The 23,828-nt window shown below is 46.5% G+C and overlaps 1 protein-coding gene across 1 annotated transcript in view; it reads left to right on the top strand.

The window, feature by feature from the left end:
* RAB18 (RAB18, member RAS oncogene family) overlaps window positions 1-23,828 on the top strand; it is a 141,114-nt gene that overhangs the window by 109,839 nt on the left and 7,447 nt on the right. Inside the window, exons 5-6 of the mRNA XM_086941606.1 lie at window positions 18,231-18,349; window positions 18,435-18,501. Coding sequence (XP_086797732.1) covers window positions 18,231-18,349; window positions 18,435-18,501 — 186 coding nt within the window. The remainder of the gene's footprint in view (window positions 1-18,230; window positions 18,350-18,434; window positions 18,502-23,828) is intronic.

Below are 23,828 nucleotides of genomic sequence, written 5' to 3'. Positions count from 1 at the left end.
GGAAGCCCGTTTGTGACGGGTGAAGGAGATCATGCGTCTCTAGGAAGCTCTTTGTTGGGTACGTGGGCGCCAAGAAAGGTCAGGCCGTACACAAGCGGACTATCTCCCGATAGGTAGTTTTTGTATCCAAACCTGTTATTCTTTGGCAAAAAAGGAGCCTCCAGTGGGGCTGCGCGCCCGTTCTACCAGGGCGATGGCAGCAACTGCTGCTCTGGGACGAGTCGTTCCTATGAATGACATCGGTCAGGCAGCTACGTGGGCTTCATTGCACACTTTTACGAAACAATACTGCCTTGACAGTCCAGTCCGGAGAGATGGCTTATTTGACTGTTCTGTTCTCTAGGATTTCCTGGTGTGATCTTGGTTCGCAGACCCTACTCTGGAGTTGGTATTGCTGGGGTATCTATTCTAAGGTAAGGAATCTATAACTAACGTGTTTCTTTCAGATGAACAAGTTACTACCTTCGGTCACGATATATCTGTAAGAAACATTAGTTAGTTATATATTCCTTACCTCCCCACCCATCCATCCCATTCTGCGAACTGATTTCTAGGGTTAAGGTTATCCTTTCAGGGCCCTAGTTCTGTGCACCAGTGGTCAGTGTCTTGCATGTCTCTGCATTTCTGGTGCGGAAAGTCTTGTATAGAACGAACGTCTGCGCGCCAGGGCGGCGTCTTAAGTAGCTACCGTGACATCATTCTGGTGCCACAACGCCCTAACGCGGAGCTGACCAACGCCACCTTCTGACGCGCAGATATACTGCTGACGAAAAACTTTCTGGATCCAGTCTGGGGGTAATTCTAAGGTAAGTAATCTATAACTAACTAATGTTTCTTAAAGATATATCGTTACCGAAGGTAAGTAACTTGTTCTTCTTGCATTACCTCTGTTGTGGAAGGGGGTGAGGGGGTTATTGATCATCTAGGATTTCGATCCCTAGTAAGGTATTGTTTCTTTCGACGTGAAAATTGCAAAAAACACAGTTGAGGGACAGAATGTAGAACAATGTCATACATTCACCCCAGTACAAGGATCTGGGCCTAAATCCATCGTTTTTTTGCACTCCACACCACCCTGGGTTAGACACTGGCTATATGCAAATCAGCTCTGACCCTGTGCCTCATGGGAACAGTCCAGTCCGAACTACCAAGCCATGTCTTTCCCAGACCGGAATCAAGCATCCAAGGACCGGTTTCTGGCTATCAGCCTTCATCAGCCTGGATAGCTTGACTCCAATGGTGTGGAGAGCCTGGGACTCACGTCTGAGTATACCCAGCACGCTCGGGGTGAAAATTGCAAAAAACACAGTTGATGGACAGAATGTAGAACAATGTCATACATTCACCCCAGTACAAGGATCTGGGCCTAAATCCATCATTTTTTTGCACTCCACACCACCCTGGGTTAGACACTGGCTATATGCAAATCAGCACCCTGTGCCTCATGGGAACAGTCCAGTCCGAACTACCAAGCCATGTCTTTCCCAGACCGGAATCAAGCATCCAAGGACCGGTTTCTGGCTATCAGCCTTCATCAGCCTGGATAGCTTGACTCCACCCCCCTTTTGTACCATTGTTTCTTTCGACAGCACCGGTTGTCACCAAAGGATGTTTTCACCAGAAAGGAGGTCTACTAGAGCATGTTGCACTTTCAGATGGTAAGCTACATTTGCTTCCTGGAGGAAGACATTGATCTGCTTACCTGCTAAGATGTAGGTTGCACTCTGTCTAAAGACTTCTAGTCAATCCGGTATCTTCACCTGTCAGCAGATTAGGTGCTCAAGATGAAACAAAGCAGGATTGTTAAATTTTAGACTTTGCTTAGTTAGGAACACATTCTTTTATTTGTACACTTGCAACCCTTGTCGGTGCCTCTTCTTCCCATGCTTTAAAAACGTTGCCTCGTAGCCTTCAAGTCTGGCCTGCTCCCAGTTCTTCAATTCCTATACATTTATTTATAAGTCCTATCACACCACAATATGTGTCCTTATTACTGCTAATTCCACCTCCAATATCTCAATGGAGGCAGACCCAAGAAGCCTAAAGTCACTAATGACGGACACATTTTTCAGAAGGACACAGTTCTTTAAGATTATGGCACCATATTAGACTTTCTAGAAAATATTCCTCCCTTTGAAGATGAAATTCTAGATCTTCCGCAAGTTCTTCCTCCTCATTGCTTTGTAGATACTGTCCTACGCTAATGAAATCATCTCCTTTCAGAAGTTCAGTGGACCTTTTTAATGAAGTATTTTCAGAGGAGCTGCCAAACTTAATATTCCAATACTTCAACACCAGCATCTCTGCTTCTGTCATATTCGAGATCTTGCATCATTGGTCTATCTTTATACTTTTATTAACCCTGTTCCCGGGTTTATTGGAAACCGCGATGGAACGGTTTTAAATTACTGCTTCAACCAAGCCTACTCTATCTGAATTCCTGACAAAATGTAAACCCTCAAAGCAGGACCTTTTGCCGCTTCTTTCAGCCCTTTCATTGTACACTGTCCTGATCGCTGAAAGAAAATGCCCTGCTAAAGCTCGAGCCTCCAATGTACCTCTGGAAGAAGAGCATTAAAAGCTTGATGTAGTTGGAAGGAAGTGGTTTTGAGACATTAACAACAGGAATGAAGTATGTCAATGTTACTGCACTATTAAGAAGATTTAGAATCGTCTGGAATTCACTACAGTGCTTTATAGATAAACTTCCATGTGAATATAGAAGACAAGTCAATGACATTTTGAATGAAGTAAAGATGATATTGAACCAGGTAATATGTGCTGCTGCCGACTCATTCGATTTTAATTCTCATGGCTGATGTCATATTCTTGTCATGTGTTGCAGTTCCTGGCTTAGCTTACTGGCCCTACTCCATAGACAAAATATTACTTTATTTTGGGAACTCTGGTTTTCAAGCTAATGAAAAACTTCAGCAATCCTCCTTATACATTTTTTTCATTGTTATTTTCCCCAGCATACAATTCAAACCCTTCAGTGGCCCCAGCATTGATAGTACCAGAAGAAATATAAACAGCCTAAGAAGAAAACAAAAGGGATAGGAAGCCTGCAGTTATCCGTGGCTGCGGGAAAGCCCCTGCAAAATAGAAATTCATCTATACTCTCTTCTCCGTCCACTACTGTGGTAGGTGTAATCATCAGAAACCACCTCAAAGAATGGCAAAAAATAACAGGCGACTGATAGGCATATAGTTCAAATTGCCTGTGTTTCTGAGGCTCTTGTCATGTCATCAAGCCATACCACAGGCAAGACTTAAATTTAAAACTCAACACTCTTCAATAGGAAGTCAACCCATAAATCCCACCCCCCCACCCCCAAAAAAGGAGTATAATATTTTTTCTAAAGAGCGTGAATGCCGATGCGTCTTAGCGCTAGCATGCTGCAGCTAAGCTGGCAAAAGAAACCAGACTTGGAGACAAAGAGTCATGCTTTACAGTTTTCTAAAATTAACCCTGTTCATTTCTGATCTCAATGAGAAAGGCATAGAATTCCATAGCTTGCAAGCCAGGTAGGAGAAACGTCTGCCACTCCAATTTGTCTTCTTTATCTTGGGAACAGCCACAAACGTAGCAGCAGATGATCTTGGGTCACGTTGAGGGACATGTCATCCACAGGTCATCTGAAACTAGCAACACCTTGTGTACTATGCACAAGACAGGCAGCCAGTGGAGTTCCCTAATACTCTTTGAAGTGAAACAAAGTTTTGCGATTTTTAGAAGCATGCAGGCTGCTTCGTTCTACAGAGACTGAAACTTTCATTGGAGACATTTAGAAATTCCCAAATAGAGAGCATTGCAATAGTCTATCTTAGACAGAACCACAGCAACAATTACAATCTTTTGCACGTCTAATGAAATAAATGGTAAGAACTTTTTGAATATCTTCAATAGATATAAACATGGGGATGTAATATGGTTGATCTGTTCAGAGAAACAAAGTTTGCCATCAAACATGACCCCAAGATATTTCACTTTTTGAACTGGAGTTGGAAGTGGACCTGAATTAGCAGGCCACCAGGAGTCATTCCAAAAAGGCATGTAATTTCCAAAGAGGTATCACCTTTGTTTTCTCATTGTTTAACTTAAGGCAGTTTTCCAGCTTCCATCTTGTAATGTGTGCCAGACAGTTCTTAAATGATTTGGCCACAACGTTGACATCAGATGTAATTGATACGACTATCTGCGTACCGTCTTCATAGGATATTGCAGAAAAACCATGTGTTCGAATAAGTTTGCCTAGTGGGTGACATAGATGTTAAAACAGTGTTGGGAACAATGATGATCCCGAGGCACCCCACGAGGCAGAGAAATGGAATTAGAGGTATGCCCTCTGGGCGCTACAATCTGTTCTCTATTTTATATAAACAATATTTATTTCTACTGATTTCGTTAAAAAAAAAAGAGAACTAGTTCAGACCCATCTTCAACTTGAAAATGGTGAATGAATTGATAAAATGGAAGGAATTCTGAAAAATTGTCTTTCTTCTGTCTGCATCCCTATCAAGGGCATTAGATGTGCTCTACAGTGCTCCAAGATATATATTTTCATATTCCATTAGAAGAAAAGTATTAAAGGTTCCTGAGGTTTATTGTCAGAAGAAAACACTACCAATGCAAACTTCCCCTGTTACAATAGTCCGCCAGAAAAACTTTTTGCAGGTGCAATGCCATAATTATAACTTGTCCAACAAAGCACAGGTTACAAGTGCTAGGATGGGAATGTTCCCTGCGTAGTAAATGAGTATGTACCCATGCCCTCCGTTCCCAGCTGCCAGTGAAACAAGTATTCTGACTTTTATTTTGTTCTTGACATTATACTTTCTAGCATGTGAGCAAAGGAGTTGTTCGTTCTTTGCTAATTCAAGGTCAATAACTTGTCCTAAGACAGGACAGGCAGTGTGCACCAAACTTGCCCTTATTGTAGGTAGTGGACTACTGTCTAAGTTGTGTGTTCTTAGGCAATGCTAGTGTGAATTCTGCTGTGTTGTGAAACCCAAACTTTGTGCTGCGTGCATGTGAAGTGTGTATGCACATGCACTTCATGTGTGCACATGTATAGTAGTAGGACTCTGTTGTGCAGGTCTGAATAATGGGGCTTATGGTGCCCATTTCACATGCCCTGGATTTAGCGTGGCACGAGTTGAAGGGTGAAGATCGCCTCCTAACACTCCTGAATCTAGATGTTGGAGACAGACACTGATGTTAGGAGGGTGCACCTGCTGAACCAGCATTCCTCCAGCCCCCGACCTATAGAGGCAACTACTGTGAAAGTTGAAAGGTGCTAGAAGAATGCGCTGTACTCACATAGTCAATCTCTCCACATTCCCAGTGATGGCACCACCGGGGCCTGTTCACTCAAAGTCACCATAGATGAGACCACTGCAAGCATTTGTCATGCACCCGCAAGGACTCCAGCTACCGGAAGCAAGTATGAGGGAGGCTACAAAATGTGTGTGTGAACAAGAGACTGAGAAGTGGGCAGAATCCTCCTGTGCAAAATAAGAATGTTTCCATGCTAAATATCTCAGTGAATGAAAAGCAAACTGAACTGTTGATTTGATTTATAATTTTGCATAGCGCTCGAATGCCCTGAGGCGTCTTTTTGGCGCTGCAGCAATACTAAACAAGAGGGGAAAGGTGAGATCGAAATATGGGCGCTATTATTAACAAAAGCAACGTCTTTAGAGATTTTCGAAATAAGAGGTCTGGGCGTTTTCCTAAGATTCTCGGGAAGGAGTTCCATAATCTTGCAGCCCTCAGGACAAAACTCCTGCCTCCCCATAAAGCTCATTTGACCTTTAGTAATACTAAGAGTTTTGCATCTGGGGGTCTGAGTGTCCTAGGAGGGGTGTACCAGACTAATTTCTCATGAAGGTAGTAAGGTCTAGTATTGTGCAGTGCCTTAAACGCAATATATAGTGCCTTAAATTCCATCCTCCTTGCTACTGGAAGCCAGTGCAGCTTGATCAAGGCCTGTGATACTGATTGCTTGGTTTCTTGCAGGAATTCCGAAATATCAAAGGCATTCTGCAGCATCTAGAGTTTTAGGAGGGATTTTTCCGGATGCCGATGAAATGGGCATTTCCATAATGCCGTTTAGCTAGGACTAAGGTAGTAACTACAATTTTTTGAAGGTCCAAATGGATGAAAGGACAGATCTTTTTGATTTTTTTTTTTAAATTGAAGAATACTGATGAGGCAAGATCACTTACGTGATCTTCAAAATTATGTTTACCATCAAATTCGATTCCTAAATTTCTTGCTTTCTGATCTTGTATGGGTGGAACCCTCATATCCCACGACCACCAGCTTGGTGACCAGAAGGAGTTGTCTTTACCAAAAAGAAGAACCGCAGCCTTTCCAGCGTGAAACTTTAAAGCAATTTGATCTCATCCAGTATTCTACCTGACCCATGCATGAGCTAATAAACCTTTGAGCAGTCTCCTCATGATGGCTTGCTATGGATACCACAATTTGGATGTCATTAGTGTATGATACCATAGAGAAATCCAGCGATTTTATAAGTCTTGCCAGTAAAGTAACATAAAGATTAAAAATCGTAGGGCTTAAAGAAGATCCCTGGGATACCCTACATGGGAAGCAAAATTGTTCAGAGATTAAATCGCCCATTGCCATATGGTTCAGTCTGTCTGTTAGAAAAGATGTTATCATCTTAAACGCAAGGCCTCCTATACCTAGCTCAGCGAGTCGGTCAATTACGATGTTATGATTGACGTTGTCAAAGTCTGCTGAAAGATCTAGTAATATCAAAGCGCCCAACCTCCTCCATCAAGAATGGACCTCCGCTCTTCCAATTGAGCGATCAGTGCTGTTTCTTTACTTTGTGCCTTTCTAAAACCTTTTTGAGCGCAAACTGTAAAATTATTATTGTTAATAAATTATATGAGTTCAGTTTTCAGAGCCTTCTCTAGTAATTGAGCTGGAAAGGGTTTTAAAATGGGCCTATAACTGCTAGGGTCGTGAAAGTCAAGGTAATTTTCTTTTTTAACAATGGTAGAATGGAGGCTATCTTCCATTCAGAGGGTAAATGTTCCGTATTGATGATTTCGTTGAACATCTTGGTCAGTTGAGTGCCAGATCCCAGGAGCCATGTGAACAATTTTGGGGGGCATGGATCTAGTGGTGATCAATGTTACCTCTAATGTTTTTTCGCTATGTGCGGCAGTGAATGGTCTATGTGCACTGTGGTCAAGGCCATTTGCATCAAAGACATGTGACAACTCACTATCCAAGCGAGTGAGCTACCAGAATCAATGGTATTTGTCAGAAGTGAGATCCCCCACCCTTTAACCCAAGATGACACTTCAGGGCTGACCCCTTGTCTGACTTTTAGCCCTACAGCTGACAACTATTGATAAGTCGATCGGGGATGGAAGGGCCAGGAGTGGACACTACGGAAAGTTTGTATGAGTATGTATTGAGTATTGTATTGCAATTACATTTATATAGCCCTTATTAATCCTAACACGGTATTGAAGTGCTTTATGCCAATCAGCACTTTGCTCAGGAGCCAAGGTAAGTGGTTAATCCAGTGGTTAATTGTGTAAAGGGTTAAGTCTAATTCTCTCAAGGAGACCATTCCATGGCTCTGTCAACTCAAGTGTCTTTGAGGGGGATTAAAATCAGTTGGGTATGATCCTTAGTGAGGGTGTGTGTAAAGGAGTTCATGCAGATGGTCGGTGCAATCAGTAGAGGAGCAAGAGCACATTCGGTATTGCTAGATTGCACGGTCTGATTTACCAAGAAGGACTTGTTTCAAGCTTTGAGATGAGGTGTGGGCAATTTGCCCAAATTCAATAACAGAGATTGAGGCAAACATGCACACAACTCAGAGGAAAGATATGCAGAGGATTGACAGCACGGACAGTGGCATTCAAAGAAAAAAAGGAGAGGTGACAATTGGAAGTTTTAGGTTGTAAGTCAAGATCACAATTTTTTGGGAGGGTTGACGTTTGACATATCATGCATTCGAGGATACCAAACGGTAAAAAGAAACATCATTATTTGCATGTGATTTGGTTCTATATTGTGCACTTCACTTAGGCCCTAGAAAACAAGAAAGGGATGATCCATGGGGTTTACTGTGGTTGTTCCCATGAAACATCAATGGAACCTGACTCATTCCCAGATTTACAAGGGTTTGTAAACCTGGAAATTAGTCTGATCACTGCGCCTCCCCAGGGGAGGCATAACGGAGGAGCAATAAGGAGAAATTCCTTTATTCCTCCTAATTTTTCTTTTTTCTATGTGGGCTGTATTCTGCCCATATAGAAAGAGGAAAACATTTCTTATGATTGTCTTTGAGCAGGAAGGGTCCCCTTCCTCAACAAAAACAATCACCCCTACAACGCAGACACTATGGCACAAGGGTGCCTACATTGGTGCATGGCAGCCCATTGTGCGGCAGCGCAGGGGACAAGGACGGGAGTGTGCCTTATCTTGTCGATTCAGTGCATTCCTGCCCATTTCTTTTGGCAAATAGGAGTGCAGCAGGAAGGCTTGCTGCGCTGCCGTGCGTCAAAATATTGTAAATGAGGCCCATCGTTTTTAAGCACAAACCACTAGTTAACTAATAGGCAAGACAGTTGTGATGTAAACCTTGTAGTGGCCAATATTGTCAAAGAGCTATATTATAGTGTGTTAAATCACACACAATAGATTTTTATGCAGCTGGTATTCTGAACTCCTATTGAAAGTTCTTTCATATGCAACAATGAAGAAAAAGGAGTTTTGGTGAAATATAGTATTTGCATAAGACCGCTCAAATTAATCAAGGAAGCTACGATTTTAGCAGGTTCTACTTTGTGCAAATCAGCCACTAAATGTGCATCTGTTTGTCTTTACTCTTTTATGCTAATCCTTTGATTTTACCCCGTTGTGCATTTTTCTGCTGCCTTCAGAAGTCCTTCTTGCAGCAAGCGTCTTAGAAAAATGCTTTCTCAATAGCATTTAAATCAGCACACAGGATGGGTACGATTCAAACCATATGAATCCTTGAACCGTGCACATTTTTTCATTATGAGGTATTCAGCAGGACTCAACCAAGGTTTCTTATAGTATTCTGATTTTTATGTTCAACTATTTTGCATCCCTCATTCTTTCTTGATTGTTCTTCTCCAGCTGAAACATCTTTATAGGTTGTTAGTATGAGATTTAATTTTTTTAATTGTAGCTCGATAACATGAAGGTCATTTGTAGATCGAATTGTGTATTCGTGAACTATGGGCATGTTTGAATAGGTTTAGCCCCTTCGTAGCAGACCCTTGTATAGTTCAAAGCAGTCTCTTATATAGTTTGCTATCAAAAAGCAAACAAGTCCTTATAGGGTAGACTAAAAGCGGATTCTCCCATTGCAAAGCTGCTACTACTGCCTTTCTGATACCAGCCATTTCTTGAGTAATTTACTGCAGCATGTGCTGTAGATTCACACATTGTCATCTAGAGTTGGGTTCAGAATATTGTAACTTATGTTTATTTTTGAGCCTTCAGTTTTTGTTCAAGATGTGTATGACATGACGTGTGATCAGTTTCTAAAATCCACAATCCACAATGCACAAAGAGACTGATTCCACATCATATTAGATTTTATCATTGTGTTAGTAGTTATGGTGCCTAGTCAAAACACTGCACGCACAGGTTGAAATTGTACACAGAAGGCTGGAACACATGAGAAGTAGTAGCTGGGGAGCTGAATCTTTTAAAACCTAGCCCTTCATATCTTCTATCAGTCTCAAGCCTTAGCCACTAGGTCATATAAGAATGCATCTAGAGGTTGGGGAAGGGGACATGCTTTGGAGGCATGGAGTTGTACATGGAAAATACACCTTTACAGTCCATTTACTTGCCAACACTTTTTCCCAGTCCACAGAATGATTCCGCTATAGGCACCAATTTTAAGAGAACTCTAATGCACTACATAGTTCATACTTAGCCTGTTAGAAAAACTAACCACTCTTTGCATTTATGCAACCACATAGAGACAATTTAAAAGTAAGGCATTGCTTGGATTTTTAGTTGCATTCAGGTGTGTTCTGCTTAGCCAAAACCAACACTTCAAGCTACGCCACACAATCACTCCACTCCAAAAATAAATAAATGCAACACTGGCATCTTGGAAAACATTTTTTTAACTTGCATTGCCAACATGCAACAAGGACATCGCTCCACACATTCACAGAACACTACGATGTAATTGTAATAGTCCAGTCAGCGAGTTAAAAAAATGTTATTTGCTTTATCATGTTGGACTTTGTGCAAGCTACTGCTTTAGGAGGAGGTTGTGCTGCTTCTTTGCATATCATTTTTTAATCTACAATATATGTGCTGAAACAGAAAAATTAGTTGCATGTAGCAATCAAATTGGAGCTTGTTGTGTTGTACATTCACAAATTGCTCTCCCACCTCCCCAGGTGGGTTAAGGTAGCAGAATGCAAAGTTATAAAGCGTTCATGTTTTGTTTTCTTTTTTCCGGGAAACATTAGCTCTTATATCAACTGGAAAGCATATGTGCATAATCTGAGGTGAAGTATTTGTCCCTTTGCATTGTGGGTTTTGGGGGACTTGATCATAAGTTATTTGGTGCATGCCTCAAAGCAAAGTCAAAGACTTCTAAAGAAAAATAAAATGCAATATTATGGGCCCAACTAGTTGAATCTACAACATAACCAGCTGGAAACAAATTATTGCAGATAAGCTACATTTTCTTTTTTTTTTTTTTATGTTCAAAGCTTTTTTATTTGGAGCTGCAAGAAATACGACAGTACATAAGACCAGTTCGTGGATATACATACATTGCTATAATGAAATCATAAATAAGTCCAGAAAAAAACATAAGACCAGAAACAAAAAACAAAAAACAAAATGTCCACACTCAATGTCTAACAAGCAGATGTAGGCGAGTTACGTCCAAAGTAACACGATGACTTGTTTAGCATGACCATTATCACATGACACGACCTGTGGAGAAAAGAACACCAACAATGGGTAGCAGAGGCAACATGAGCTAAGCATTTGTGTAGATCTACACTGTATACAATGGGAGGATGCACATGACAGCTTATGTAGAAAAGTGCACTGAGTACCAAGTGTTCAGATTCATGGGGGTTTGAATGCGTCAAAGTGGTCATCCAGTGCGGACCAGAGTTTCCTGAGCGGCGGCCTCCATGGGGTGGAAGTTAAAGATATGTTATCTGCACCTCTTAAGTGGGAGACCCAATTTAGCCAGTGGGGAAAGGAAGCTTTGTGCGTGCTTTTCCAGTTATTAAGGATGATTTTGACCCCAGCCGTCAGCAGCAGGTCCAGTAGGGCTTTGTCATCATCATTGAGTGTGACGGCTTTGGCAAAACCTAGAACAAGCGTTGCAAATTCCCTTGGTAAGGTGATATGGAGTACTGTGCGTATGAAATCAAAGATCCTGTCCCAATATGAGGTAACACAGGGGCATTTGAAGATCAGATGTTCCAGATCTCCTCCCATATTCGCACAATTCCAACATGTGTCGTCGGGTTTGATTTTGTGAAGGAACAACCTCCTGGGAGTCCAGAAGGCCTTATGAAGCAGCCAGAACTTGGTCTGTGAGAGTGTAGGGCTAATTTTGTGGCGGGTGGTTGATTCCCAAGTGCTGGCCCAGATAGTGTCTGAGTTAGGTGTGGAGGAGAATGAGTCCCAGTACTTTTGGAGAGGTGCATTTAGGGTGGACGATTGCGGCCGCATTAGTTTGTACAGTCTAGAGACTTGGTGCCCCAATTTGTTAAGTGAGGTAAATAGACCCGGGAGGGAGGGGGGGACAATCGTCAGGTTAGCCTTCGCTAGTGCTACTTTAATGTGTAAGAAGTTATAGAATTCAACGTTATGGAGGTGGAACTTATCCTGAATTTCTTTGAAGGTTAGTGGATGCGAGTTCACGAACAGTTGGTGTGGGAATAAGATACCCTTGTCTATCCAGGTGGGGTAGTTGAGAGGCTTCCCTTTGTATACAATTTTGGGGTTATGCCATAGAGATTCCCAAGAGGAGAGACGGAATTGATGTGGGAGGCATTTACTGATCTTTAGCAGAGCCAATTTAGTATTTTTGAAGATGGGCCCCGGACCTAGGCTGGGACGGAGTGTGGCGGTGAGTAGGGCGCAGGGGTTAAGACCCTCAAGAATAGATTTTTCCACAAAGAGCCACACTGGGGTGTAGTCAGATTGGGAGGAAATCCAATGCGACCCTTGTTTTGCTAAGAAGGCGATCTGGTAAGTTTTATAGTCTGCCAGATTGACTCCACCTAATTTCTTGTCTAGTCGAAGTTTTTTTAAACTGATTCTGGCTTTTTTGCCCTGCCAGAGAAATGCCGAGATGACTTTGTCCAATTTGGAGTGGAATACATTAGAAAGGAAGAGTGGGAGCATCGTGACAAGGTAGTTAACCAGGGGGGATATCATCATTTTTATAGTTTCAACACGGCCCCACCAGGTGATGAAGCGGGGTGACCATCCGTCCAACTGACTTTTGATTTTGTCTAGGGTTTTGTTCTCGTTGTGTTTAAGGGTACTCAAAAGCTCATCAGTGAATTCGATCCCCAAGTATTTAATCACTCCCGTTTGCCAGAACAGGCCCGAATTGCCCAGCACTTCTCTCGAAGTGTGGATATTAAGAGGTTTTACTTCGGACTTATCCCTGTTTAATTTGTACCCGGAGAGGGAGGAATATTTATCTATTGAGGACATTAGTGCGGCAATGGAGTTGGCAGGGTTCTCGGTCGCTATCAGGATGTCGTCTGCGTATGCTGCTAATTTGATGCGTGAGTTTCCAAAGGAGATACCCTCAATGTCCCTGTTATTTTTGATATCTGTGAGGAGTGGTTCAAGGGCTAAAAGAAAGAGAGCTGGTGATAGGGGGCAGCCCTGTCTGGTCCCCTGGTACAGACGGAAGGGATCCGAGAGGGAGCCGTTAATAGCTATCCTGGCCGAAGGGGCAGAGTAGAGGGCCATCACCATCTTGATAAATGGGTCGCCAAGGTTGAAAGAGAGCATGCATTGGCGTAGAAAAGACCACGAGACCTTGTCAAATGCCTTTTCTGCATCTAAGGTTATCGCCACCATTGGTACAGAAGTGGATTTTGCCTTTTCTATAATATGACACAGTAATCTAGTGTTGTCGTTAGACATCCGGTTTTTCAGGAAACCTACCTGCGAGGGGCTAATTAATTTGTGAAGGATGGTATTTAGTCTGGTCGCCAATATTTTAGCATATATCTTGCAATCTATATTTATCAGGGATATTGGACGGTAATTTTTAGTGAGTAGTGGGTCCTTCCCTTCTTTGGGTAATACTATGATTGTGGCCTCACTCATTGAAGGGGAAACACCGCCACAGGCCGCAGTAGAGTTATAAAGTTTAAGAAGCGGAGGGTCAATCTGGTCTGCAAAGGCCTTAAAGAAGGGTGCAGTGAAGCCGTCTGGGCCTGGGGCCTTATTATTCTTCAGGGATTTGATTGCTGCCTTGAATTCTGAACTAGAGATATTTGAGCCCAGCTGTGCGCTGTCTGCTTCGGAAAGTTTTGGAAGGCGGAGTGAATTGAGGTAGTCCTTGCAGGCGGATTCGTCTAATACCTTGTCATTTTTGTACAGATCTTCATAAAATGCCTTGAAGGTATCGAGGATGTTTGACTGTTTAGTGTGAATGACATTGCATGAGGATTTAATGGACGATATGGTGGACAATTTCTGTTTGTGTTTCAGGTATGAAGCCAACAGTTTCCCGGCTTTGTTGCCTTCGCATAGCTTCAGGGCCTTAAAGCGGTTAATCCAAACCCCCGCCCGTTTACTGGTGATGGTATTGTATTCGTATTTTTTTTTGGTTAGCGTGTCTAGAACACCTGAGTCAAGCGGGTCGGATTTGTGCGGAGCTTCTAGAATACCGATCTGGTGTTCCAGAGACTCAAGTTCCTTATTAAGTGCCTTGTTAGATTTGGCCCTAATGGCGATGATGACCCCGCGTATTGTGGCTTTCAGCGCATCCCACAAGGTGCTAGGTGAGGTGTCGGGGTTGTCGTTTAGGGAAAGGTATTCCTCAATTGCGTTTGATATTATCAATTTGTTTGCGGGGTCTGAGAGTGTCTCCTCATTAAAGCGCCATCTCTTCGGGGGAAGGATCGATCTAGAACCAGCTAGTTTGGTGTGGATACAGGCGTGATCCGAGACTAATTTTGGGGCTATAACGGTCTCTTCTATAAGATGCGTGAAGGGGCTTGAGATCAATATGAAGTCGATACGGGAATAGGAGTTGTGTGGAGCAGAATAAAATGTGTAATCCCTACCGTCCGGGTGTTGTAGGCGCCATGAGTCTTTCAGGTGATATCTGTCGCATAGACGAAGGAGGGCCTCGTGTGAGCGGGAGGGGTGGAAGGCGCACCTGGATTGCCTATCGAGAATTGGGTCAAGGGGGAGATTAAAGTCGCCTCCCATTATCAACAAGTCATCTGAAGGGATAGGTTCTAATGAGCGGCCGATTGAATTCCAGAATTCTGGGTCGTCTGCATTTGGGCCGTAAATGTTTAGTATATGTAAAGGGTCGTCTTCCCTGAGGAGGTTAGTGATAGATAGCCTGCCAGCATCGTCATGGGAGTGTGAGACTAGAGTAAGGTTAGCTTTTTTCGCTAGGATGGTGATAACCCCTCCCTTCTTATGAGAAGCAGGTGAGGATAGGATATGTGATGCCCAGTGGATGTTCAAGAAGCGGAGATCGTCCTCTGACAGTTTGGTTTCTTGGAGTAAAATTATGTCCCCCTTGGATTTGGATATATACTCAAGAACTTTCCTCCTTTTTACCGGGTGGTTGAGGCCCTTAACATTAAGGGAGACAATCGTAAGATCGTCAGCTAGAGAGTTTGTCTTAGCCATTTGGGTTGAGAAGCAGCGTTGAGAGAATGCGCTCTGATTCAAGGGATATCATCAGCGACTCCCCCAAATGCTCCTTACAGACAACGTGAGGGCCCCTGCGTGAAGGTACAGTGGACTGCAATGAAATGCAACTGACAAGTGTGGAAAAGGAAAACATATGAACAAAACAAAACATAGACAAAAAAATATAAGGCACTTTGAACTCTTGTAGCTCCATTTTCTCCCCCCCCCCCCGGCACCCCTCCTCTCCCCACCCCCTCCCACAGTCCCTCCCTCCCCTCCCCCCCTATACGTACATCGGGAGTGCGACGGCAGTCCCGTGCAAGGCGGAAATTAGGGATACATATGTGGTAGCTGTAAGCTTCCTTAGGCTAATGTAAGATAATGTTGGCATTAGTACCTGCAATTTTACAAACATCCAACTAATTCAAACTGCCTAGGTGGTGGAAAGAGCGACTTATTAACCATAACCATAACAATGACATGGGCGATGAATGGAAGGCAGTAGTGCGAACAGGATATAACTATTACACCTATAACTATCTGCAACGGTGAGCTATAAAGAACATTGCTGACTAAGTATAATCGGCACTATTACGACAATCATACAACGTTATACATGAAGGATCAACAGAACAACAGGGTTTAAGGCCTACTCACAGTGCCGATACCACGTGGAAGAGACCTGCAAAGGGAACAAAATGCCCGCAGTTAAGCATAGTTCGGCATATTGCGCTGGAGGATGACAACACGACAACACGACATCATTAAACACGACATCATTTGTGGAAGTATAGCAGTGAGGATGGAATCGAGATTAGACTGACAGATTGCTCATGGACTTTAAGTGGGGTCAAGTCTTCCTCTTGTTCGAGAGGCCGGACGCCAGTTCCATTTCCTGTTCCTGACGGTCTTCCAGAAGATCAGCAAGGATTTTGGGGTCCGTGAAGAATCTCGGGTGGTCGTTGATTACAATCCTGAATTTCGCTGGACCAGCAAAGGAGAAAGGAATGCTTTTGGACCTTAGCTTTTCTCTTAGATCCAGGAAACCTTTTCGTATTGCCACTGTGTCCCTTGAGTAATCTTGAGTAAAGATGATTCTATGGCCGTCCCACGAGATGGGGTGGTTTCTTCTTGCGAATTGGAGGATCAACTCGACGTGTTGGAATCTGAGTGGTTTGCAGATAAGTGGTCTGGGACCATTTGAGCTCCTAGAAGCGAAAGTGGGGATCCTGTGTGCCCTATCCAATTCAAGGCCGTGTGGGAAGTCCAGTTTGGTGACCATTGGGATCCATGCTTCGAGGAATGCCACGCAGGAATCCGCATCTTTTTCTGAATTCTCCGGAACACCAAAGATTTTGATGTTACCTCTTCTATTCCTGTCCTCCATTTCCGCGTTCTGGCGCTTCAGCTCATCCGTTGTCTTTTCTAGGCATTTGATTTTGGAGACTGACTGTTTTGAGATGTCCTCCATGTCGCTTATACGCTGTTCCGCCGCGCCCAGGCCTGTGTTAATTACATTTATATCGGCTCTGATCGCGGTAAGTTCAAGTTGCATTGAGTCGGTGTTGGATTTGGTGGATTTTGAGAGTTCATGTAGATCCGCCAGTTTCCTGAGGATCATTTCCATGTTAGCTGCCATATCGGCTTTTCCTTTGATGGGTGAGTCCAAGAGAGAGTCTGGTTTCACCTTTTTAGGATTGTTCCTGTCTTCTCTGTTCGCCATTATTGCCTGGTGAGTGTGCTCGCTCGCAGTGAGACTGTCTGACCCTATGTAGAGTTGGCGGAGAACTCTCCTGGACGGCACGGATTAGCACCTTTGCGTTTTTGAGTGGGTTGCAGGATCGCTGACCGCGACAGGATTGTGTTTGCGTTTGCTCTGAAGCAGACAGGTCGAAGGCGTTGTAGATGGACACCGCTGGTTGGTAAGGGTGAGCTCTCTCGTGACAAGAGAGTCGGCTGCAGGACCGCCTATCCGACTGGGAGCGCCTTGGGTGATGGGGTCTGGGTCAGGGACCAAGGCATGAGTGGCCCCAGTTGATTGCTTGCAGACAGGCAGGAAGTACCTAGATTAGCGCGTAGGCGCAAAGGATGATCACTGCGTAGTAGGTGAGGTGCAATGCTCTCTCTCCAGGGTGAGAAACGCCACTATGGTGGTAGAATGCAGCCATGTGGTAATGAGCCGGTTTAGGCACCCCACGTGGGCACAGTGGCTCAGGTGCAGGCAGTACACAGATGTTGGTGGCGAGGCAGACTGGGGTTGTACATTCCTTCACTTGGAGGGAGGTCAGGGCTCAGGATGGCAGTGGATACCCTCGAGGCGTCTCAAGAAGCTCTCTGAGAGCCGGATTGTAGTGATTGCGTGAAGATCGAGTTCAAAGTCGCCGCCATTTTAGGGTCAGGCAACACGAGCCGATTGAAGTCCGCATTGCCTCCCCGCTACTATCTCCTGACGGCAAATAGGCATTTAGGGCGGAGTAACAGGGCAGTTGAGTCCTTACCGCCGGCTGTGGCTGACCGATGGCTTTCAGCGCACCGTCGGTGCTCGCGTGGGTCAGGCACACCGGCCGTGACTAGGCGCCGCCATTTTGGCTGAGCCCGGAGCGAAGGACGCGCAAAAGTCTTAAGGCCAGAAAAGCCCCCTACCAGCACTCGCAGTTCGATCTCAGGGCATCGGTAGTCGTGGTGAAGGTTCCGGTGCAGGTACCTCTGATTGCAGCCGGATTGTACCGTCGGAAACACAAGATCCACGGAGCTCGCTCTCCCTTTTCCGCGGAGCACCCGGTCTAGGCGGCCATTCCTCCTGCCGTCCAAGCCACGCCCTGATAAGCTACATTTTCTATTGCTGTCTCCATTATAATTTTTTTTTAAATCGGGTTTGTTCCTGATTAGTGACATAAGCAATGTTGTAAGAAAACTGAAGGGAAATACCATCTGTTATACAAAAGTTAGAGTTGATACAACATAACATTTACATCATTTATCTGTTCATAGATAATATTCAGTCATTTTTGAGAGATTGTCCAAGGGCGAGTGGACTCTGAAAGTACTGTAGTTATAGGTATTCGCATTGGTATTGTTATAAAGCAATTTTCATTGCCTAAACAGTTATTGGTAAGACCTCTGAAAGAGTGCATCTTTTACAGGCAACAAGCCAGTGTTCTCCGTGATATGATGACAACACGATTAATTTTATTTGTTTACATCTTTTTCCATTTTATTGCAATATTCTTATTTTATAAACCCAGCTTGCTACTTGTAGGATTGTTTTTAAATGGAAGATTTGTGTTCTTGTTTCTTGTTTTAGTTTATGATGTTGCAAGAAGAGACACATTTATTAAATTGGACAATTGGTTAAATGAATTGGAAACTTACTGCACAAGGAATGATATTGTGAAAATGCTTGTTGCTAACAAAATTGATAAGGTAAGAAACCTGTTCATTGGTAAATGTTTTATGTTCTCCTATCCAAAAGTTAAAAACTAACATTGATTTTGTTTTTATACCTAAGGAAAATAGAGAAGTAGACCGAAATGAAGGTCTGAAGTTTGCTAGAAAGCATTCCATGCTGTTCATAGGTATGTTTTAAAATGTATTTCGTAATCACATTTTGCGAGTAATTTCAAAATGAAATTTCTTTTAGAATAGTTTGCAGTGGAGAGCTACTTGTCTTATAGAAATCATCCAACAACCTACTTCTTATATAGTAATAAGCTAATTAGGTGTATTTGATAAAAGAAGTTTACTATCTAAATGTTAACCAGAGGTATGTTTTGCTAACCTCCAACACCTTCGAGTCCAACACTGGTAAAGTAAATAGTTGTATGTATTCTTGGCTATATGTAATTTAAAAAATATATATTTACCATGTTAGAAATGCAACAGAGTTTTTCTGAGAGAGCAATAAAATTCAACACATGATAGATCAAGCCCAAACTCTATATAACGTATATGATAGTTATATCTGAAAGAAACACGTTAGTGTTAGATACCTTACCTTAGAATATCCCCAGGCGTCAGTCTGGATCCGGAAACTTTTGCGTAGCAGTACCCCTGCGCGTCGGTAGGCGTCGTCTGCAGGCGTCCCCTGCGGCTCCGCGTCCGTCGTTGGCGTCGTGCGCCGTGATGACGTCGCTGGAGTATATAGACGCCGCCTCCGCGCGCTGACTTCAGTTCTTCTTTTTTCCGCGCCAGTGGACGCAGATCTGAAGAGCAGTACTCCGGTCTTTGACCAAGTTTTTCGAGTTGTTATCACTTTGTGCCTGTTAGGATGCCTGGGTTCAAGCACTGTGATGACTGTGAGCGCACGATGTCGGTCACAGACCATCACCGCCTCTGTCTCCGGTGTCTGGGCCCCGACCACGACGTGGACTCCTGCGTCGACTGCCGGGCCCTCACCAGCAAAGCTAGACGGGAGCGGTCCCGCAAGCTGCTGGAGCTCCGGGTGTCGGCCCCACGTCGGGACCGGGAGCGGTCCCGGTCCGGCCGGAGGTCGAGAGAGCGTTCGAGGGAGCGGTCGCGGGGCCGCGCCGAGCGTTCCGGAAGTCGACACCACTCGTCATCCTCGTCAGGTAAGAAACACAAGAGGTCGGGGCGTCGTCATCGTACCCCCGACGCTCGCGCGATGCGGCCGGGGGTTCGGGTGACCCCAACCCCGCGGCTCCGCGAGAGTCGCCGGCGCGGCCTGCCCCATACCCTCAGGTCCCTGGGCACGGTGCGACGCCTGAGGAGATAGAGGCGTTCCTCATGGCCATGAGGGCCCTGTCTCCTCCGGCGGGTTCCACGGCGCCTGCGGGCCCAGTGAACCCGTCCGGGGGCCCTAGCGGTTCTGCTGACCCTAACTCGACGCCGTCGGATGCTCCGATTCCGGCGCCGCCGGCGGCGCCGATCCCGGCGCCGCTAGGGCCTTCGGGGTCGACGCCGGATGGGCGCCCATCCAACCCGGCGCCGATTCCATCGGGGTTGCCCGCGGCTCCGCCTCGGCGCGACGCCGGTTCCTCGGTGCCGGCTTCGGGCGGCACTGGGGCTCCGGCGCCGGCTCCGGGCGGCGCCGTTCCCCTACCTTCACCGACGCCGGACGCGGGGCCGATGGGGCCCATGAACCCCGAGGAGCCGGTCTACATCGTTGACTCCGAATACGGAGAAGATGAAGAGTTCGGTGAAGGTTGGGAGGGGTCCGAGGACCCTCTGTCACGCGAGTGCCAGTATGACCCGGACTGGACGGGTGACTTGGGGGATGCCAGTGGTCTGGAAGACTCTCCTAACCCTGGTTTGATCTCTCCTCCTTCCGTGGCATCGGTGGAGGGAGCTGCATATTCTGTGGTGCTGATGAGGGCTGCCAAGGCCTTACACCTTGAGCTCCCCGTTGCGGCCGTGAGGCCTAACATCCTCACCGAGGTCTTCAAACCGCAGTCATGCCCACAGGAGCCACTGCTGCCGTTTAATGAAGCCTTGTCGGACGTTCTGTTGGGCACGTGGTCCAGGCCCGCTTCAGGTGCGCCTGTCGATCGGAACGTGGCCAGGCGCCACCGTCCCTGTCCGGACGACCCCAAGTTTCTGTCTACCCACCCCACTCCTGAGAGTCTGGTGATCCAGGCCTCGACCTCCCAGTCCGCATTCCCGTCGGCCCCACCCGACCGGGAATCCAAGAGGTATGACCAATTTGGCAAGAAGGTCTTCTCGTCCATTAGTTTGGGCCTGCGGTCTTGCAACACCGCCTGCCTCTTGGGCCGCTACACCCACTCTGTGTGGGATACGGTCGCGGAACTGCTGCCAGAATGCCCCATGGAGGTGCGGGCAAAACTCGGTCAGGCTGTGGCTGAGGGCCGAGATGCCGCGAAATATTCAATACGGTGTGGTCTTGATACGACCGACTCGCTAGGCAGAGCTATGTCAACGACGGTGGCGATTCGTCGCCACGCCTCGCTGAGATCCGCCAATTTTTCGGCAGATGTCCAGAGTACATTGATGGACATGCCGTTTGATGGCTGTCACCTGTTCGGTGACAAGGCGGACCACGCGCTGGAACGCTTCAAGGACTCCAGGGTCACGGCCAAGTCCTTGGGTCTCTCGACCCAGCGTCAGCAACCGGGTTCGTTTCGCCCCTTTCGTGGCCAAGGAAGGGGCGCCCCCACACGTGCTGCCAGCCACGCGCCGCAACAATCCTTTCAACGCGGTGGCGGCCGTGGAAACCGCCGTGGTGGCGGTCGGGGACAACGGCGGGGTCAGACCACACCCTCCCCCGCAGCATCTACCCCAAAATCCTCCTAGTCAGTTTTCAGTTCAGTTTTTAACGTCTTTATTTCGAATTATTATTCATAAAAGACACACAAAAAATACAAACGGTGCGATTAAATTAACAAGATCATAAGGTTTCAGAGCAATACCAAAAAGCAAATAAGAAATAACAAGAATTAGATAAAAATTCCCAATTAGACATACATTTATAGACGTCAAAAAGGAAAATGACTTAAGATAAGAAATTTATATAAAAAAAACTTACAAATATACATTTGTATAAGATTGAAAACTGGGCATCAATTCTGATCAGACCATAGTATGATGCAAATGCATGCTGTTCAAAGTTATTCAAGGCGATAAATTTCAAACTGACTTGATCCTGATTAGCCAAGTCCATCCAAGAAATTTAGCCATTCCAATGGATAGCCATTCAGCAAACCATTCCAATGGATAGCCATCCTCCTAGTCCGTGCTTTCGGCCCCATGTGACGCCAGTGGGTGGCAGGGTTCGCCATCACCACGCTCACTGGCGCACGATCACTTCGGACAGGTGGGTGCTGCAAATTGTCCGAAGGGGCTACTCCCTCCCCTTCGAGACCTCTCCTCCAGCCATGCCACCGCAGAACCACCGTGTGTCGGGGGACCACTTGACACTTCTGCAGGAGGAAGTTACGGCCCTCTTGGCCAAGGGGGCCATCGAGCGCGTTCCTGGGCCAGAAGTAGGGCGTGGTTGTTATTCCCACTACTTTCTGGTGCCCAAGAAGGACAAGGGGGGCCTAAGTCCTATCTTGGATCTAAGGAACGTCAACGGCTTCCTCCGGAAGGAGAAGTTCAAGATGTTGACGTTAGCTCAGGTCTTGGCTGCTCTAGACCCGCAAGACTGGATGGTAGCGTTGGACTTGCAGGACGCCTATTTTCACATCCCCGTCCTGCCGGCCCACCGGCGTTACCTGCGGTTCACGGTAGGCCTGGAGCACTTTCAGTTTTATCGTGCTCCCCTTCGGCCTTACCAGCGCCCCACGGGTGTTCACAAAGGGGATGGCGGTGGTCGCAGCCCATCTGCGCAGGTTAGGGGTTTCAGTCTTCCCCTACCTAGACGACTGGTTGTTGAAGGCGGGCTCGCCCCAGACAGTCGTCCACCACCTTCAGATGACGGCAGACCTCTTGCACGACCTGGGGTTCTCCATCAATGTGCCGAAATCACACCTGTGTCCCTCTCAAAAGCTCCTTTTCATCGGAGCGGTTCTGGACTCGGCGCAGTTTCGGGTTTATCCTCCGGAACGGCGGGTTCGGGATATTCAGGCTTTGATTCCCATCTTTCAGCCGCTATCCCGAGTTTCGGTCAGGTTGACGCTGCGGCTGCTGGGACTGATGGCTTCCTGCATCCTTCTGGTGCATCACGCCCGGTGGCGGATGCGGGCTCTGCAGTGGGACCTGAAGTTTCAGTGGGCCCAGCATCAGGGCAACTTGTCCGTCCACGTCTTGATCTCGGAGGGCACTGCGAGACAACTGCAGTGGTGGCTTACGGACCGCGATTGGGTCAGGGGCAAGTCCCTCTCCCTTCCCCAACCGGAGCACGTTGTCGTGACGGACGCGTCCCTCCAGGGCTGGGGTGGCCACTTGGGAGAGGCAGAGATCAGAGGCATCTGGTCTCCGGCGGAGTCCCGGCTCCATATCAACCTGTTGGAGCTGCGGGCGATTCGTCTGGCACTGAAGGCATTCCTCCCCTTTGTCAACGGGAGTGTAGTGCAGGTGTTCACCGACAACACCACCGCCATGTGGTACTGCAACAAACAGGGCGGAGTGGGGTCGTGGACCCTTTGCCAGGAGGCTCTGCGCCTCTGGCAATGGCTGGAACGTCAGGGCGTGACTCTGACGGTTCAACACCTGGCAGGTTCTCTGAACGCCAGGGCGGACGAACTCAGCCGTCGGTGCTCGATGGATCACGAATGGCGTCTGAACTCGGACGTGGCGCAAGGCATCTTTCTGCAATGGGGAGAGCCTTGGTTAGATCTATTCGCCACAGAAGAGAACGCGCAATGTCATCAGTTCTGCGCGTTGGAGTTTCCAAGACGGCACTCGCACGGCGACGCCTTTCGGCGCGAGTGGAGTTGCGGTCTGTTATACGCCTTTCCGCCTATACCACTTCTGCCCAGAGTGCTGAAGAAGATCAGGCGCGACCGGGCCCAAGTTATCCTTGTGGCTCCGGACTGGGCTCGAAGATACTGGTATCCCGAGCTACTCAGCATGTCAGTCGGTCCCCCGATCCGCCTGCCCCTTCAGGAGGACCTTCTGTCGCAGCAGCAGGGGACGGTCCTCCACCCGAACCTGTCCAGTCTCCACCTCCATGCTTGGAGATTGAGCGGCGGCAGTTGAGGCCATTTGACTTGCCTCCTGAAGTCTGTGATGTTGTTCTGGCAGCCAGGCGTCCCTCCACTAAGTCGGTATACGCCTGTCGGTGGAACAGATTTGTGGCATGGTGCACAGCAAAGGCTGTGGATCCTCTCTCTGCCCCTCTTTCGAAGGTTCTTCTGTTTCTTCTTTCTCTTGCCCAGCAGGGCTCTGCTCTGGGCACTATCAAGGGTTACCTTTCTGCCCTTTCAGCCTTTTTGAGGCTTCCTGATCAGCCTTCTTTGTTCAAATCCCCGATTGTAACTCGGTTCTT

This window comes from Lissotriton vulgaris, chromosome 10 (genome assembly GCF_964263255.1).
Source record: "Lissotriton vulgaris chromosome 10, aLisVul1.2, whole genome shotgun sequence".
In the NCBI taxonomy this organism is placed as follows: domain Eukaryota; kingdom Metazoa; phylum Chordata; class Amphibia; order Caudata; family Salamandridae; genus Lissotriton; species Lissotriton vulgaris.
The sequence above is the reverse complement of the archived record's forward strand: the minus strand, read 5'-3'. Positions and strand labels throughout refer to the sequence as shown.